Consider the following 20,577-nt stretch of genomic DNA (forward strand, 5'->3'; position numbering starts at 1 on the left):
TCAGAATTGTTCTACATCTGGAGGTGAAGAGTCTATCTATGGATGCTCAACTTGTACCCTTTATTGCAGCCCCATTTCTCTCTCCAACCTCAAGGGTAAATGCTATCTCTATTTTTGAACTGTTTCATGGAAGTTCCTTTCTAGGTGTGTCCAGGGAGTTGCTATTTCTTTTCTGTTTCATCCACTGATGATACTGTCTCTGTTCCCTCTAGTGTAGCATGCCTTATCCTTTTTTCCCTTACAATCAGTCTAATGGAGTTTCAGAAGGCAAAGAAATTGATGTATATGTTCAGTCTACTGTCTTGAATTGGAAATTTCTTCAACTCTTTTCTAAAGTGTTTAGAATGTGACTCAGGGTATTTTTCCCCTCTCCCCAAGTATTACCATAATTTGAGGTAAATCATGTTCCCAGATAGATATCGCAAATGACACCATACATTCTTTTGCCAACTACTTTTCCAGTTATGTCATTCCTTTCCTCTATCTTGGCCACCCATCTCTGTATCCACACAAGGATACAGGTCCTTGTCAGCACCTTGAACTGAAATCTTAAATTGAAACATTCTGCTTTCTGGTAACAACTTTTATTTCCCACACTATCACTCAATACCTGCTTTTGGCCTCGTCAAGATATGTGGCTTTTTAGCCCATTTAATTTCTTCCTTCTGTTTCACCTCCTCCTAGATCCAGCCTTGATTACACATCCCATCACTGTACGTATATATACTCTCCTGTCAGAATCTTAAACATGAGCCAATCAAATTGTGTTATGGAATAAGATGTGTTCATGTCCCATCTCTACCGCCGACATGGCTTATGAGCACAAGATTATAAGCTGTGTGACTTGGGGAAGTTACTTAAACTTTCTGTACACCCATGTTCTCATCTTTAAAATGAGGATAATGGTATTACTGATGTTCTGAGGATCAGATGAGACAGTTATATATGAGGTCAGCCTCAATAAAAGTGTTCAATAAACATTAGACAGAGTAATAATATTCTCTAATTTAAAAATATTAATGAGGGGCGCCTGGGTGGCTCAGTAGGGTGAGCGTCCGGCTTCAGCTCAGGTCATGATCTCACGGCTCGTGAGCTCGAGCCCCGCATCAGGCTCCGTGCTGACAGCTCGGAGCCTGGAGCCCGCTTCCGATTCTGTGTCCCCCTCTCTCTCTGCCCCACCCCTGCTTGTGCTCTGTCTCTGTCTTTCAAAAATGAATAAACACACAAAATTAAAAAATATATATATTAATGAAATCGCAGTGTGCTTTAATAAGTTGTATTGACATATATGAAATGCTTACTCATTCAATTTATACAATTCAGTCAGTCTTTCTTGATTGAACATATCTAAGGAGATATAATATTTACATATTTAAACTACATCAAGGCACCCAAAGAAATGGGTTATTTCTCTAATTTTTTTTTTCCTAAGCTAACTTTGATAGTTAACTCTCTGCATGTCCAAGGAGAACTTGCCCTAATTATTATATTTGGAACCACTGATGTCTAATTATAACATCTATCAAGGCAGTAGTTACCAATTACAAACTGGGAGGCATATTGCCTCATACTCTCCCTTATATAACGATTGTGGTTTTAGGAAATAGACCAGATTCAAAGAGTGATTTAAACTCTGGCACTGTTATGCTGTTATGCCACTTTCAGATCTACAGTTGTGGATAGCTATTATGAGCTTTGAAGATCTCAGGAATCTTTCAGCTTGGATCTCAAAATCTCTTTGATGATGGGATTCTGCTGAATCCCTTAATTTTGACAGGTCCCTGAAGGAAGACCTTTTAGCCCCAGGCAATAATTATTGCTTTGATTACTAGATCTTCATTTTATTTTATTTTTTTTTAAACGTTTTTATTTATTTTTGAGACAGAGAGAGACAGAGCATGAATGGGGGAGGGTCACAGAGAGAGGGAGACACAGAATCTGAAACAGGCTCCAGGCTCTGAGCTGTCAGCACAGAGCCCGACGCGGGGCTCGAACTCACGGACTGTGAGATCATGACCTGAGCCGAAGTCGGACACTCAACAGACCAAGCCACCCAGGCGCCCCTAGATCTTCATTTTAATAAAACTAACCAAATTTATATTTTGGACCCTATCCCTGTAGGGTGACACTGTGATCTTTTAAGACATACATAACAATGTCCTTTGAAGATGTGAGAATTGTGCATATTTTAATGATAATGATTCTACTATCATACTCTTAAAATATCTCTGAATAGAGAATCAGTGAGATGTCAATTAAATTTAAAAAAAATATTTGTTACTATTGAACCAACTTCAGCAGCTATTGCAAAAAAACAATGTAATATGTTAACATTGGGTCCTGTTGGAATCTTGGGTAAGTTAACTAATTTGTCTGGGCTCCATTTTCTAGTCAGTAAAATGAGTTTTGATTATGAGTTAAATAAAATAACGTACTAAAGCTCTTTGTATATACCACCGAACTAGAAATATTTATTGAATCTAAGGTATCAGATGGGCAGGTGTGGTCTTCTTAAGAGAAAATTCTTATTTTATAAAAATCAAGGCTTATGTGGACTCCACTCCTGTCCTCATACCCCTTACTTATAATTTGCCATTAAATAATCTGTCTTAGATTTTGGTTAATAAATGTATCTCTTTTTATCTTCCTACCCCCAAATAACGAGAGAGAACATCCCTATTCATGCCTTCAGCATGGTCTTACTGCCATTCACTCTCTACAGGTGTATCACTGGCTGTGTTTTCTAGGAAAACATCTACATCAAAATCATTTTTGGCAGATGCACTGTGGCTACTGCTGAACAGGTCTATAAATCTGTCTTAGTAAGCTAAAGGTTTACATTATAGTCAACTTTCCCAGTGGGCCTATCAGAAGGTAGTCATATTCCAAATTAAGCCTCAGAAAGCCCATCTTTGGGGAAAAGCTCAGTTGAGCCTCTATTATCCTAATTTTTGCTCTTAGTTTTATATAAGCCAAAGTCATACTTTCCATTTTTGTTGCATTTGAGTAGATCCAGAGTCACTTTCTGAAAAACGTCCAGTCCTGACAAAAACTAGACTTACATTAAGGATATCAAACATGGTGTGTGGACTTTCTGACTCCTCCTGCATTTATGTGGAAGTCAACAGCCCATCAGGGGTCTCTTGCTTACTAAGCACAAACCCAGCCTCAGGCTCATTCTTGGCAAGAGCTCCCAAAAGGCAAAAGAAATGAATATGTAAGAACTTGCCAGTCCTGCTTATACTAGAAAGTAAGCTCCCTGAGGACAGACCTGTTTTCCTGACATACATGCTGACTGGATATTAACTCACTGTATAAAATAAGAATGGTGGTCATTTTTCCTAATATTTAAAAAACTGTTAGCATAAATATTTTAATATTCACTCTGAAAGAAGAAAAAGCCAGTAAAGATGTTATAATATTAAAAGGATCCAAATTTTGTTTGGATGAAAGCTAGAACACTTACAGTATCTCAAAGGGATGGACATGTATAGTTCTATTAAAGCAACATGTCCCTAACCCATGGAATCGCATGGGAAAAACTCTTGACATCTTTACTTCTGTAGTTGGTCTTATTTTTCTAAAAACAGGTTTAAACCAGTAAGAATTTTCCAGAAGTTGCAGTTTGAATCACCAACTTTCCAAGGAAAAAATAAACAAAACTAAATAAACATATTTCAGCCTCATAATACCCACTCACTAACAGTTTCAACTTAAATTTGTTCCTCTTAAAGCACCCCAATTTCTCCATAGAACCTACCAGTTGGGTATCTTGTGGACACCCACACTTGGCTGCAATCCTAAGTGGTACTCAGACTAGATAAGTGTCAGTGTATATTTAATTGCTAAAGCGAATAGTTTCCATTTTAATTACACCCTAATCATTTATTACAGTCAGTCTTCAGAATGTAAAGTCTTGGAAATAACACACTAAAAAGTACTTGTGGACTCTGGGGCTTTGGCAGGCTGTAACAGAACTTATGAGAACATGTTGTGTGAATTTTCCAAAGGAGGCAATCAGAGAGGACCCACACGGGAGCTGTTCATTTGGAACCTAGCTGGTGGCTTTTATCTCAGGTTTGAGGATCTCACAATCAAAGGATATGCCTGCAACTATAGAGCATAACCAGGATATTACTCTTAATCATTGCTTCAGTTTGTAAAGGATTCGCCCCATCAACTGCAAAAGAGGGCGACTCATCTAGAATCCGGGTGGCTACATCTCTCTGCCAGTAAGTGCTGAATGACTCATTTTCCTCAACAGAATTTTCATAAGACTGGAATCCAGGGAGGGATGTCTGGAGAATGTCTGAAAGGAAGTTCACAAGCCACTGTCCTGCTGTTTGCTGGAGAGAGCCTCCCATGGTAGTCAGGCCAGCTGACTAAAGCAAACAGCAACAGATTTCAGTATAGTTTCCTCATTATCTTTCACGAACAACCCATGAAATGTCACCATGAAGGTTGTTTGAGTCAGGTTGAGAACATTATAAACTTCCAGAAAAGCAAATCGTTGGTGGAAAAAAAAAAGACACAGTAGGTTAACAACTGTGTTTACGTGGAACCACAGAATCTATCCAAGTGAACTGCACTGAGCCAGCCAGAAAACTCCAAGAAACTGTTGTATGCATGCATTTTTTAAAAATTCAGTCAACCATCTTTCTGGTCTGTTGAATTGACCAGTTGCTTTGGAATTATATGGATTTAGCCAAAAGGAAATTGTACTTAAGACTTACTTCTATTTTCAAATGCTTTTTTATTTGTTTTAGAGGCTTTATAATTACTAAATGGTCTTCTCTCTCAGAATATATTCTGAGATGGGAGCAGAAATATCACTTTTGCAAAGCCATTTCCATTCTTCCAAAGGTCTGCTGGTAAATTATTCTTACTGATCTTTCCATCTTTCTGGCCTGTGCATACACACCTAACCCATACTAAATTTCACCAGATGGCATTTTATTTCTTTAAAGTAAAGCAGTCGTGGGTTTAGACAGTTGAATTTTTAAACTTCTGTATTTACTGAAAGTGCATATGGTGCTATATGGACAAAGAAATTGTGCTGAAAGAAAAACATTTCTGTCCGCAAGTACCTCATAATCTCCCAGGGGAAGAAAAATGTGCAGTTATGTGGTGTATGTCTCATAAAATCTTCTATGGCTTTAATTTTCTTTCTCTGCAAAAAAAAAATAGGCATATATATATTGTATGTACCTGGAAGTTATACTATTTTAAATTATTTCGGTTGCAAATTAAAAGTTTATACTTGCCAAAGTGATCCATGAGCGATTTCTAGAAGAAAATGAAACATAAACCCAAACTTGTTAAAAAAAAAAATAAAACTAAAACCTCTGTATGTCAACGTAAGCAGATGTTGGTGTAGAATTTACAAGGATGAGAAGGCTATAAAACCTCCCTTGAGCCACTCACAGTTCATTTTAAGGCCAAGAACGCCCCCAAAATCTGTTTCTAATTTTACAGAAATCTTTTGAAATTTGGCACGGTATTCAAAAGTCCGTGGAAAGAAAAAAAAAAAAAAAAAAACCTTGTCCTAGCTTCAGCTTCCAACTCTGAAGACAGACTTGCTGCTTTTCAACGGTTTTCACAGATCCAGTGACCCACGCTGTGAAGTCAGCTAACTTTCAAAAACATCTGGAAAAATGAAGGTTAGTATATGCAGCCTCAGGTATTGCTAAAGAATGAGGACTAACTGGGTTGAGTTTGATCAGAGTTTTCTGTTGTTTAGAAGGTAAAGATTTATACATAAGTATGGACTTCCTGGAGTGGGTTGGGAGGGAGAGATTGTTCTGAATATATTGCAGAAACATTTGTTCTGGCCGAGCTGGAAGAATTCCAGCAATTATAGCCAGATCAGTGGAAAACAATCAAAAGCTTTGTGGGGAGGGAGAAATAGGATTAAGGTGTAAACAAAATCTTGCCATTTCTACTTCCTAGCAGAAACTGTGCATCTGTCAATTTTCTTTATTTTATGTAGATATGGTTAAAAATTGTATTTGGAATTGCCACCTCTGCTGTTCTTGCTTTGCTGGTGATGTGCATTGTCTTACGTCCTTCAAGAGGTAAGAATTTTCTCTGTTTTGCTCTCTCTCTACTTAGGATAGCTTGGAAAGTCCACTAATGCATGGTCGCAAGTGATCGAACATTTCCTAAGTGTCTATTTCCCAAAGTGAGTCTGTTATTTCTAAGAAGACATAGAGGCTCACAGAAATGTTGTTGAGCAACCAGAAATACTGAGGAATTTAAGGCACAAGTAGGAAGGGATTTCCAGTATTACTTCAGCAATAGAAAAGCCTAAGCACTATTCCGTATCACTCCCCCCACACACCCGCCAACAATATATGCTAAGTTACAAGTTTGGACAGGCCTTTAGAGAAAATATTTTTAACTAACATTGCTTTTCATTATCGGATTCGCTTATGGAAAATAAAGTAAGAATGGAAAAGTCAAAACAGAGCCTATGGGGTTTTGTATTACGAATCGTTCTAAAAATTTAAGAAGGCAGTGGAAAATAGATATCGCAGGAATAGCTGTGTAGAAAAGGTGAAATTGTTGCTCTGGATGCAGTAGCAATGAAAAATCAGATTAGAAGACTATCATCAAGTGAGCATTATGTCTAGTGATAAATTGATCCTTTTAAAAGATTAACATTGATCTCAATTTGCTGTAAGTTGGAAGATAGTGTGAACTGATATTGGGACTAGTCTGAATTTAAATTAAGACTGTCTACAAATAATCCAGTGATATTAGGGGAATAAGTTTTTATGAAACAGTTGATGAAGAGAAGCTCAAATTCTAAAATAGGAAAAATATCACAACAATAACAGGTCTTGAGTGTTGGGATCTCGGGAAAGGAGAAAAGTTTGTACTAATAAATATTAAAAGCTTATGATAACTAAGATGGGAAACATTTTTGGTTACAGGTTAACTGACGATAAATGCAGACCAGCGGTAAGCCTTTAGCTAAAAAAATGATCTGTTGCTTTAAAAAAACAAAATAGAAAAATATTTTGAAAAATTCAAAATGTTACTGGGATTTTCACAGAACTATAAAATGAAGAAGTTAGTCAATAAGATGAAAGCAGTGTTCTTAGATCTTCAGTGGTAATCTTTAGTCCTTATTCCTGCTATCTTCTGGCACTGATTATTCTTAGGCTGCTGAGATGTGTGTGCCCATCCATATTTTTCATATGTTTTTTCAAATTAAAATTGTTTTCAGACGAGTGTCTCACCTCAAAGGTTTTGGGCCATATTTCCCTCATACTATTAATTGTCAGATGGTGGATTAGGTCTAAGTGACCTGTTGAATGCTAATCCGTTCAAGATTAACTCCTTATTTTGAGAGAAACTCACCAGTACTTGAAATCAACACTTTGCTCCCCCCAAAATTAATGTTCTGAGAACAAAAAGTGTGTAGATATTCTTCTGAGCTTGCCGCCATGTCCACAAGCAAGATTGGATTGCATTGGCACTTTGCAGTTTAACTCATAATTTTTAATAACAAACATACTATGGTTATACATTTATAAAAAGCATACAACACATAGACATTTGTGTAGTTGTATACGATCTCAATCCTTACCTTCTTCCCAAGGTTAGATATGTATATTACACACATAAATATGTTATAATCTACATATATATTTGAAGTCCTATCATTTGTAACATAGTTGTCCATTTCAACCAACAAGATTAGTCTCCGAGCAAAGTAATTTCTTGAAAGAGTGAAATAATCAAATTAAACTTTAGATAAAATTTTATTACTCATTGAACAACAGAAAAATCACACACAAAAAAAGCTGAGAACTGTATCTTTTGTATCCATGATACCATTCTTTTTCTATTCTAAGTTGGCTGAAGCACTTCTCAGAATTGCCACTTCAATAACTTGCACATGGGACTATTCGTTGCCTTACTTTTCTGAGCAGGAACAGGTTTGAAGTTTTCCTTCCCTCAAGTCAGTGTATAGGCAGCCCTGATGCTAAGCACATCCTTCTGACCTCCCTCCTGTCTTCTCACCTCACTCCTTAATCATCCCAGATCCAGAACTTCGCTCTCACATCTGTCCGGTGCCTGGTCAGAATAGCATCTAAGGTAATAAGGCAGGAGGAGAAGGGAAGGAGGAACAGAGAATTCAATGCCAAGTAAGCTTCCAGTTAGCCTTCTCACACTTCCTCAGAAATACCATTACCTCACATTGGCCTCAAGTGCCCTCGTATTCTTAGCCCAGGGTTTCTGTGCCAGTATAAGAACAGTTTTCCTTTGAGAAACTTAAACACCCACTTAAGAAACATTGGTTTGCTTATTTATTAATTACCGAATTGAGTCCCACCAATGACCTGCCCATCATTGTGCCAGTTACTGGGGAAACAAAGATGCAGTGGTCTAGATTTCCTTCTTAAATGCAAGGTAAAAACCCACTGTGGATGCATAGTCATCACCACCAGAGGAGATTTCTGCCAATCCCCACCAGGTCTCAGTGACAGAAGGAGAGAGATGGGCTTTTCCACACAGGGAGAAGGTCCCAGGAACACCAGCCTCAGTTCTAAAAGAGCTGTGGAGGAATTAGGCAGGATTTTAGGAAAAATAGAAAATGTAGTAGTGAAATGAAAAGATCCATTTACATCACTCACATAATAATAAAAACAAGGGACAACATTTTTGGATACTTCCAAAATTTCCCATTTTTATTTTCACCAAATGGGAAATTCATAGGATTTTCTATCCCTTAGCCCAAGGCTATCCCCCTTGGCCTCAGCTGACTCTCCTTTCAGCGATGCCCTTTCTAGTCTCCTGACTCTATTCTTTTTCTCTCTTCTTCCCAAGCATTGCTCCACTTCTCTTGTGAAGATGCAATGAGGCCAAGAATGAAACTAACCTGCCCCCTGTTTTCGCCAACCCCAAAGACAAATGCACAGATCTTGTTACAAGAGATTTCAAGAGATAAACACAAACCCACCAAAAAAACTAGAATTGGAAAGTGATAGAAGTTCCAGAATTTCTTTTTTTTTTAATGTTTTATTTATTTTTGAGACAGGGAGAGACAGAGCATGAACAGGGGAGGGTCAGAGAGAGGGAGACACAGAATCTGAAACAGGCTCCAGGCTCTGAGCTGTCAGCACAGAGCCCGACGCGGGGCTCAAACTCACAGACCACAAGATCATGACCCGAGCCGAAGTCGGCCGCTTAACCGACTGAGCCACCCAGGCGCCCCTAGAATTTCAAAAGTAAATTCTATATGGCCTTCCTTGCCTCATAATTTACACTCTCAGAATTCCTGGACCTGATTTGTATAAATTGTGTGTGAAAGGAAAGGTGGGCATGCGATGCCCCTCCCCTAAACTTCTACTGCGTGTAGAGTTCCCCACATGATAATGAGCAAATGCTCCACAAGTATTAGCTATTATTTTTTGTTTATGATTTTAATATAGAATAGCTACTGAAATAGTGACAGCCAGAATTTTATTGTGTTCTTCATCCTAACATACATGGCAAGTAGGCCGTTGATGTATTCCAATTTCAACAGTGTTCTCCGTTCTGAGAGTAGGGAGTCTTTACCCCTGGGTACCATCCCTGTTCTTATCCCTCACCTCCTTGAATGAAAAACAAGTATTTTTCAGAAACTTTTGTGCACAACGCACTCATATAGGACACTAGCAGCATTGGCGCAAAAGCAAGAAGAAAAAAGGAAGAAGATAAAGGAAATTGGAAAGGGAGGTGCAGAATAAAACTGAAGAAAAGAAAAAGAGAGGGAGAATGCAGTGTGGAGAAGTTGAAAGTTCTCCTGGGCAGTGCCTCCAGGATCTCTCAGTGGAAGGAGAACCATTGGAAGTCCAGCCTCAGATGTCCCTGAAATCCTCTGTCTACCTTTAAACATTTTGCCCCTTTTTGTTGTTTTGGGGTTGGCAGTGTTTTATACAAATTTGTATTAGTTGCCAATTTTTAAGAATCAGAAGATTTCACATAAAAATCTTAGATTTTTTACTCCACTTTAAATATTAGATCTGGCAACATTGGGCCCATGGTAACCGTTAGTTGAAAAGTAGGTGCTCTCTTTAGATGAGCAATGCATTCTCCAGTCTGCCACAGACCATACAACTTCCCATTTTATTGTGCACAGGACACCATATTCATTTACAATATCTGCCCGACTTCTGAAAACAGTTGGATTTTTAACCCTTGGACTGACTGAAGCATATGATTCCTCCTAGGATTAAAACTAGTAATCTACGGGGTGCCTGGGTGGCTCAGTCAGCTAAGTGTCTGACTCTTGGTTTCAACTCAGGTCATGATCTCACGGTTTGAGTTCAAGCCCCACATTGGGCTTTGAGCTAACAATACAGAGCCTTCTTGGGATTCTCTCTCTCCTTCTCTCTCTGCCCCTCCCCTGCTCGTCCTCTGTTTCTCTCACAAAATAAATAAATAAACCTAAAAATTTTTTAAAAATAACAGTCTACTAAATATGAAAAACCTGAGATTAGCAGCCTAAAGTTATCCAATATCCACAACATCCAGTCCACTGTGGCTCCCTGACATGTCAATTATTTGTCCAACGATTATTTGTTAAACACCTTCCAAATAACTGCCACTAGTCTAGGGCATGGATGACAAGATCTCCATCCTTAAGAAAGAGCAGTCTGATGATAAGCAAATAAATATCCAAGATAGTTCAATTTCTTAAAAATGTTACCTAGAACAAGTAGAGTGAGGGTTGTATTGACATCTAGGACTGCCATAACAAAATACCACAGGCTGGGTGGCTTAAAAAACAAAACTTTATTTTGTCACAGTTCTGGCGGCTGGAAGTGCAGGATCAAGGTGCAGACAGGTTTGGTTTTTTTGGAAGCTTCCCTTCTTCGCTTGTAGATGGCTGTGTCCTCACATGGCCTTTTCTCTATGCACACACACTCCTGGTGCCTCTTCCTCTTCTTATAAGGACACCAGTTATATTGGATTAGGGCTCCACCATTATGATTTTATGTAACCTTAATTATGTACCTCTTTAAGGGCACTGTCTCCAAATACAATCACATCAAAGGTTAGAGCTTCAGTCTTTGAATTTTGGGGGACACAATCCGGTCTGTAAAGAAGGTCATCAATGAGCCTCCTCTGAGATGACAATTGAGCTGCGACCTTAAGGACAGGGGGGTTACAATCCTCCAGCCAGGGATAAATCCTCAAGGCAGAGGGAGATGCAGGCACAAAGTCCCTGAAGCAGGAAAGTGTTCAAGAAGTTCAAGGAATCAAAAAGAGAATGATAGCTGTGAGGTCAAATTGTGTAAACCAGTTAGCACAGGAAAATATGTATATACACCTATGTTTACAGTTATACACACACCTATATAAAATCTATAGTGATTGCTTCCTTAGCTAGGTAATGCCTTATATAATTCACTTCAGAAGATATCTGAAGCCATAGGCAATTTGGAAAGAACCGAAATCAGTATTTTTCAAGAAATATAATTTAGGATGTCTGCATTTTAGGCAAAAATCCACAGTTGGTAATATTACTATTACTACTACTATAACCTCCGTCATCACTGTTTGTAAAATCAGATACATATGAGACGAAATCATCTTCAAAGGAGATGTGAATATGTTTTTAGGGCTTGAAATTTTCCCAGTATCAACATTCAGAACTGTGAAACAGACTCCCTCAAACATCTAAGAGTTTTAAGCTTATTTTTTCACTGTTCTTTTGGAGGAAATATGGGCAAGTCTGAAGGATTGAGGAAAAGGTTCAGAAAGTTCATGGACATGAAAGAGCTTTTGAGTTGAGCATAAACAAATCAACTTTGCAGATTATATTTCTGTAATTTGCACTTGGATTTTTAAATCACAGAAGATGAATCTTGGCAAACTTTCAATGAGTTTTGCCAAATTTTAAATAATATAGAAAATAATCCGTGTTTGGATGTGTCCCATCATGCAGAGGAGTTTACCTGTCTCTGATTTCCAAAGGGAATTGTGTTACAACTTACACAAGAACTTCTAGTCACAGATATACTTGGAAAAAAAACCTCTAAAGCTCAAATCAGGTTTGTGTATTTGGGGATAAAAGTTTTTAAGAACCAGAGACAGTCAAACTGAGTCTTAAAATATATTGTAATAATTAGCACAGTAGGCACAAATTGAAATGATTTTCCATAGGATAATCAAACACGAGCCAATCTTTTGTTTAAAATTTATTCCCACGGGGCGCCTGGGTGGCTCAGTCGGTTAAGTGGCCAACTTGGGGTCAGGTGATCTCGCGGTCCATGAGTTCGAGCCCCGCGTCGGGCTCTGTGCTGACAGCTCAGAGCCTGGAGCCTGTTTCAGATTCTGTGTCTCCCTCTCTCTGACCCTCCCCCGTTCACGCTCTCTCTCTGTCTCAAAAATAAATAAATGTTAAATAAATAAATAAATAAATAAATAAATAAATAAATTTATTCCTCATTTATATGCAAAGCAAAGAACTTATTTTTCATTTCAGTATCTTTGTGAATTAACAAAAATTATGTAGTAAAAACAGAATAACTGACAACTGTTATTAACCTTTATTCCTATTAATCATAAAAAGAATATGACTGCTTAGTATCTAAATTAAATTTTTTCATATAGGTTATGATTTTATACTTGGTAGAAAAACTGATGTAATAGAATATGTAAAATTAAAAAAAATTAACGTCTATTTATTTATTTGTTTATTTATTTATTTTGAGAGAGAGAGAGAGCACAAGCAGGGGAGAGGCAGAGAGAGAGGGACACACAGAGTCCGAAGCAACTCCAGGCTCTGAGCTGTCAGCACAGAGCCCGACGCGGCCCTGAACCCAGACTGGGAGATCATGACCTGAGCTGAAGTCGGACACTCAACCGACTGAGCCACACAGGCACCCTTGATGTGATAGAATCTTTAAAGTAACAGGATGAAAAGACTGTATGCCAAAAAATCAGGTAACATATATAAAATGGAAAAATTTCTAGAAAGATACAAACTCCCCAAATTTACTCAAGATTAAGTGGAAATCTGAATAGAACTATAAGAACTAAAGAGATTGATTTAGTGATTTTAAAACTTCCAACAAAGAAAACCCCAGGCCCAGATGGCTTCACTGGCAAATGCTACCAAACATTTAAAGAAGAATTATTACCAATCTTTCACAAACTTTTCCAAAAATAGAAAAGAATGCCTCTCAATTCATTCCACAGGCCGGTATTAGCATGACACCAAAACCCATACAAAGATGTCACAAGAAAAAAAGTTACAGACTAATATCTCTCAGGAATATAGATGAAAAAAATCCTCAACAAAATACTAGGAAACCAAATTCAGTTATGTTTAAAGGATTATATAGCATTACCAAGAGGAATTTATCCCAAGAATGTTGGTTTAACATCCAAAAATCAATTACTATAATAAACTGTATTAATGGAAAAAAAAAAAGACAAAAACCACGTGATTATCTCAATGGACACAGGACAGATTTAAGGAAATCTAACACTCTTTCATTGTAAAAGCACTGAGCAGACTAAAGATAGGAGGAATTTCCTCTATCTGATCAAGGTCATCTACAAAACATTCACAGCTAACATCACAGTGCTATAAGATTCAGTGCTTCCCCCCTAAGATTAAGAACAACACAGCATGTCTTCTCTCACCACTTCTGTTCCATATTTTTTGATGGTTGTAACCAGGGCAATTAGGTAAGGAAAAGAAATAAAAAGGATCCAGACTGGAAAGGAAGAAATAAAATAATCTCTATTTGCAGATGATATAATATGGTTTATAGAAAATCTCAAGGAATTCACCAAAAGAAAATTATTCAAACAACTTAGAAAAGTTGCAACTTTAGAAAATAATAACAACTTCAGAAAAGTTGCAAGACACAAGATCAGTGTGAAAAAACAATTGTACATTAGCAATAAACATACATTAGCCATAAACAGTACAAAAAGATCTAAATAAATGGAAAGACATCCTACATAAACTTTATATAGATCAGAAAACTAAATATTTTTAAGATGGCAATACTCACTAAATTTATCTACAGATTAAAAGTAATTCTTATCCAAATCCCAGATAACTTGCAGAAATTGACAAGCTGAAAACTAAAATTCATATGGAAATGCAAAGGACCCAGAATAGTTATCTTGAAAAAGAACAAAGTTGGAGGAATCACACTTCCTTATTTCAAAACTTAGTACAAAACTTACATAGTCATAACAGTGTGCTGCCTGCATAAGGACGCACATATAGATCAATGGAATACAATTCCAAGTCCAAAATTAAAGCCTTATATATATGATTCATTGATTTTTTTTGCAAGGATGCCATAACAATTAAATGGGGAAATGCTTCAACAAATGGTGTTGGGAGAACAGGATGTCCACATTAAAAACAGATATTGGACTTCTTACCTCTCACTATATGTAAAACTTAACTCACAATAGATCAGACACTTAAATGTAAGAGACTTAAATGTAAGAGCTAAAACTATGTAAGTCTTAAAACAAAACATAGGAATAAATCTTCATGTTCTTGGATTAGTCAATGGTTTCATAGATACAAGCAACAAAAGGCTAAGTACATAAATTGAACTTCGTTGAAATTTAATGCTTTGGGCTTACAAAGGATACCATCAAGAAAGTGAAAAGACTACCCACAAGATGGGGAAAAATATTTGCAAATCATATATCTGATTTGAATCCAGAACGAATAAAGAACTCTTAAAAGTCAATAATAAAAAGGCAAGTAAACCAATTTAAACATAGACAAAAGATAGACATATCCCCCATCCAAAAAAAAAAAAAGGTATGCAAATGACCAATAAATACATGAAGAGATGCTCAACATCATTAGTCATTAGAAAAACGTAAATCAAAATCTGAATGAAATACCAGGAATGAAGTTGCAGGTAGAGCATTTAAGTGTCCATTATAGTCTACCTAGTGAGAAATGGCTTGGTCTTGAAGCCATTGGTCTAGAAATGGAGAAAAGCAGACACAGTAGAGAGAGATTTTGGAGACAGGGTTGTCAGGTTTAGGTGCTGGAAAAAGGAAGAGGGGGAGGAGAGAAGTCAAGGATAACTCCCAGGTATTTGAATTGAGGAATTACATGGATGGTAGTGCCATTACTTGGAGGAGTCTGGAGGGGCAGCGTGGAATTCTTTTATTCTTAGCTTGTAACATACTGATTTTGAAATGCCTGAGAGATGTGCGAGTGGAGATGTTAAGAAGGAGGGCTTTTTTTTTTTAAAGTGTATTTATTTATTTTGAGACAGAGAGAGAGAGTGTGTGTGTGCATGTACACACATGAACAGGGGAAGGGCCGAGACAGAGGGAAAGAGAGAAAATCCCAAGCAGGCTCTTCACTGTCAACACAGAGCTCCACATGGGGCTCGAACCCACAAACCGTGAGATCATGACCTGAGCCAAAACCAAGAGACAGATGCTTAACTGACTGAGCTACCCAGGCACCCCAAGGATAAGGTTTAATATACAGGTCTGGAATCTAAAGAACAAATCCAAGGGGGGGTCAAGTGTGGCAATGGTGGTGGAGGTGAGTCAGGCCAACCATGTGTAATAGAAATCCTAAAATGAAATGGCTGAGGAAAGTGGCTCTCCTCAGACCCCAAGGAATACCAATAGGAGCCACTCCAAAATCTAAACCAGGTATTAGAGGCAGATGAGCTGGCAACGTAGACTGAGTGAGCCTTCAAAAATAGACAAGGTATGCTTTTACCTTCAAGGTCACCCAAATGGCATTTACTGTTCCTGTTCTCATGCATTATGTTGACCATGTCCTCTGATCTTCAAAGCTTTAGAGATCATGGAAAAAAATGCCCTAATTATAATAACATGGCACAATAATGACATAATACACAAACGGACTTGAAAAACTGACAATTCCTTTGACTTACGTTGTTTAGTGTTATTTGTAGAGAAAATTGTGGAAAATTGCTTTCAGAACTGCCAACTACTACATTCTTCAGTGAGACGTTAAAAGGTTTCTTGCGACCTCTGCTTTGACGAAGCTCAAATTGCTTCATTTTCTCTTCACCTACGTTTTGAGGTGTAATTATTCTACGCTCTTGTGTGTGGCTTGCTTCTTGACCTTATTTTTGTGTTTGTTTTGTTCTGTGGTTGTTTTAACGTGTGCTTTCACTTTAAATCACAGTATAGTAATAAAATGCGAGGCTCTAAGATCAGATAGAGCTGGATTTAAACTCCATCTCTGCTCTGTATTAGGCAAGTTACTTTATCTCTTCTAATTTCCATTTCATAATCTGTAACATAGTGTTGATAATAGTACTTACATCCGAGAGTTGCTGTGAATATTTAATAGGACCAATGCGTGTAGTAGTACTTAGTACTTATAAGAACCTAGTAAATTATTACTCGTCTAAGGCTGCCTCAGATCTATTTTTTTTTCAGAGTTGTAAGCCTTTGCTCAAATATAATGTTAGTTTGTGAATAGTATACTTCGCACCCTAATACTTCCTACCTTAACCCTTGCGGTGTTCACTCCAGAAACATGCATGACCTGGTGTGATGATCGGAGGTGACGCTGCCTCACAGACAGCATCTCTGCAGACCCCACAGAAGCACAGGTGTGGTGTGTGTGGGGTCTCGGGTCACTTTCCCTGAGGTGGCTCATAAGCATTGCTTCCAAATCAAGTTCAAAAGTGACAGCAAAATGACCTACTAGCCATTTGTGTTCCCATTTAATAAACCGTATTTTCTCATTTAGTTTATGATGAATATTACAGCTAACATCAGATGTCTCTGCTCCAACACTAACTCTCAGTTTTTCAGGACTGGAAAATTAAAGAGCAGAAATAGAAACAGAATCCTGATAAAGAATACACAAAGTTTTAAGAAAGAATTAAGAAAATAGTGAATCATTACTTGTGAATCATTTCTATGAATTGTAATTTCTTGGATTTGTAATTGAAGTAATTTTCAGCTTTGCTTTAATAGGTTGAAAATGAAGATAATTAAAGTATGGTTAATTAGAGTGTTTAAGCGGTGTATGAGTAACTTGTGCTAAAGACGGGCCAAATTGAATTTAAGGGCACTATCAGGAATTAGGTGTTAATCAAGTGAGTGTCAGCTATGTATAGAAGAGAGATATGCTTTCAGAATTCATTTGTGCTTCTGTTCAACTATTTAAAGTTTAAGAATTATGGATGCCAAAACTAAACTTCCAAAATAATCAAAAGGTTATATTTCAAAATTAAAATGTTATTTGGAAAACTGCATGAAAATCTATTTATTCATACAGTAACTATAGTGGAATTTTTTTTCAAGTGACTAGAACTTGTTTAGTGTGATTGATGCCACAGAGTTGCACTTTATACCGATTTACACACACACACACACACGCGCGCGCGTGTGCGCACACACACACACACTCAAACCACTAGAGAACAATGACTCCCATGCTTTCCCTGCAATCTTCCTTTAATCTAATCTGGGGCAGAATCAGCACACACACACACATCCCTTGCCTTTTGTCCATTCTTCAAGGATCAGCAGAGGGAATGTACCTAAAGAGGAGTCCATTTAGACACAGCCTCAACAGATAATGAGCAGGAGGATTGCACAGGGGCATAAACATTAAGAGAGACCATCAACCTTTTGAAATCCACGATCAACACTTAGTTGTAGAGTGTCTTTATCTATGAGGTATGGATTGGGATGCAGACCAGGAATTTATAGGCAAAGAGCAAGTCCACTGATAGGCCCAGGAGTACATTGAATCAAGTAGATTCAACGAAATCACTAAATTTGGATTCCTTGAAGAAGCACCAACTTGGGGTGCTTGGTAAAAATAAAAGCTACCAGGGCCCCAGGGCCTAGAGATTCTAAATCAGTAGGTTTGAGACAAGGACTAGGAATCTGTTTTTCAAAAAGCACTCCCAGGGACTCCAAGGACTAAACTTTTATGCATTCTGTAAATGAAGATATGTCCAGGTAGAAGAGTGTATACATGAAATTCACAACATGGACAGGAGAGTAAAGAGTAAGGATATGCAAATCTTTTTTTTTTTTTAACGTTTATTTATTTTTGAGACAGAGAGAGACAGAGCATGAACAGGGGAGGGGCAGAGTGAGAGGGAGACACAGAATCTGAAACAGGCTCCAGGCTCTGAGCTGTCAGCACAGAGCCCGACGCGGGGCTCGAACTCACAGACCGCGAGATCGTGACCCGAGCCGAAGTCTGACGCTCAACCGACCAAGCCACCCAGACGCCCCATGGATATGCAAATCTTTGAGGGAGAATTGACAGAAATAAGTTAACATAAAATCTGTTTAGTTGATTTATTTTTTAATTCAACAATTATTTATCGTGCTCCCACTCTATGCCAAGTAGTCCTGGCTCCTGGGCATATATGCATGAGAAAAATCAAATACAGACCCTACTCTCATGGGTAAACACCCACATCTTATCCAATTCACATAAATATAGAGATGAAAAAGGTATGTGTACAATAAATTTAGGTAAGTACTGAGATAGCAATTAGCTAATGACAGTTTCATAGAACCCAGTGGAAGACCATTTTTGCTGGTAGCTGATACAGGGGTTAACACTGGTAGTGTAGTAAAACATAACTATGTTTATGGTCTTTCTAGATGTACAAAGAACCAAAGCTTGGGTTGGAAATTCTGAGTAAACTTCATGTTTCATAACTCATATTATGTGACCTAATGCAACTTCTCAGAACAGATATATTACTCCACTGCATTTATGAACATGTGGCCATTTTCAGCAGAAAGAAAAGAATGCCTAATTTAAATTCTTCCCATTTGATTTGGTACTCCTCTGAGCCCAGCCTGACTCTGGCATAATCACACCTTCTGAGCTCTGGCTACACCACACGTAAGGTTAAGAGCAGTGGCCTGCCCTAAATCTGTGCCATGAACCTTATTTCCACACCAACATAACTGGCTCCTCTGGATATGTTTTTTGTGCATCCACTCATCACTTCTTGGGTGCTGGTGGGGCTTATTATCACTATACTAATTAGCAATCTAATTAATACATGTTTAAAATTGCTTTTCAGATATTTTGAGTCATAATAGGACATATGCTAAGTTCTCTATATAGATTGTTGGCATTTATAGCTACTATGCACCCATTTAAAAAAATGACTAACTAGGGAGTAGTATGAAATACACTTTCATGTAACTTTCCTGAATAATCTAAATTAGAGGTTCTAAAAGAGTAAATAACTAATCCTTAAAATCTTTTTGAAAAATCTGACAAGGATCAGTATGATTGTTAAGGATATGAAAAGGAAAATGTGTAGGTATTTTAAAAATAACTTGAAATTCTTGTTTTTTATAAACTTTATTTATCCATGTATGTGATATTAGTACTAACTGCATTTACGATCACAATTGTGATATTTCAGTTGTAAAGCTGTAAGATGACCAAAATGTTCCAAACACAACTGATGAATTTTATTATATCAAAATAAAAGTGAACATTAATTATATACTAGTGGTCTAATCTGAAACTGCATTTCCCATCTGTGGTTTTAGTAGATATTCAAAAACAAAACAAAACAAAAATGGTGCCAGTGGTCAAATTAGTTTGGAAAACACTGATCAAGAATATTTATTTGGTTGGGCAAAATGGGTGAGAGGGAGTGGGAGATACAGGCTTCCAGTCAGAGAATGAATAAGGCACGGGAATAAAAGGCACAGCATAAGGAACATAGTCAGTGATACTGTAATAGCGATGTAACAGGACAGATGGTAGCTATGCTTGTGGAGAACATAGCATAATGACTGTATAAACTTGTTGAATCACTATGTTGTACACCTGAAACTAATGTAACATTGTGTGTCAACTATTCCCAAATTCTAAAAAAAGGAAAAAATATTTAAAGAATACAGATAAGTTAATAGCAAAAGCTAACATTTATTCACTGATTACCATGTTCCAAGCATAGAGCTCAATGTTTCATTTCAATTAGCTCACTTAATTTAACCTTCTACAGAAATGAAAATTAACTGTAGCTATGAATTTCTCGATTAAGCATAATTGCAAGTAAGGAAAATTATATGCAAGGATATTTAAATAGGAAAATCTATTATGTAAGTCATCAGCCAAAGTCAAAGCATTACTTATGCTAGACAAAAAAGTAAATAAATAAACCACCAATGTTATATTTATTTATTGAATTAATATCAAAAGAAGTTTTTTACAAAGCAATTATCTAGGGCTTTTTTTTCGGTATTCACAATAAAGGGATTCACTGAATTGAAAATTTCTTCATCTATAGGTTCAGGATTGTGTAGACAAAATTAAATGCATCTCAAAAAAGAAAGTAATTTCCACTGCAAATAGTATTAGAATTTCCCCTTGACTATATTAGAAACAGATTGTAATTTGCTTTTAGAAGAGTTAAGTAAAATTTATTTAAAATACTTAGCAAGTATTCTAATGTTATTGTAGTAAAATGGTCTTTTATTCATTGAATAGGAATTATAAAAATAAGTGGTATATATCTTACACAAGAGCATTTAATTAAATAGAAGAACTTTTATTATGAATAACTATCTGGCTTAGAATTC

General features: G+C 37.1%; 1 protein-coding gene across 1 annotated transcript in view; it reads left to right on the plus strand.

Annotated features, from left to right (window-relative positions):
- The first annotated feature begins 5,522 nt into the window (after positions 1-5,522).
- Positions 5,523-20,577, plus strand: part of FAP (fibroblast activation protein alpha) — a 74,755-nt gene continuing 59,700 nt past the window's right edge. The window contains exons 1-2 of the mRNA XM_060621103.3: positions 5,523-5,660; positions 5,990-6,074. Of these exons, the coding sequence (XP_060477086.1) occupies positions 5,655-5,660; positions 5,990-6,074 (91 nt within the window). The 5' untranslated portion in view covers positions 5,523-5,654. The remainder of the gene's footprint in view (positions 5,661-5,989; positions 6,075-20,577) is intronic.

Source organism: Panthera onca, chromosome C1 (assembly GCF_046562875.1).
Source record: "Panthera onca isolate mPanOnc1 chromosome C1, mPanOnc1 haplotype 2, whole genome shotgun sequence".
Taxonomy (NCBI): domain Eukaryota; kingdom Metazoa; phylum Chordata; class Mammalia; order Carnivora; family Felidae; genus Panthera; species Panthera onca.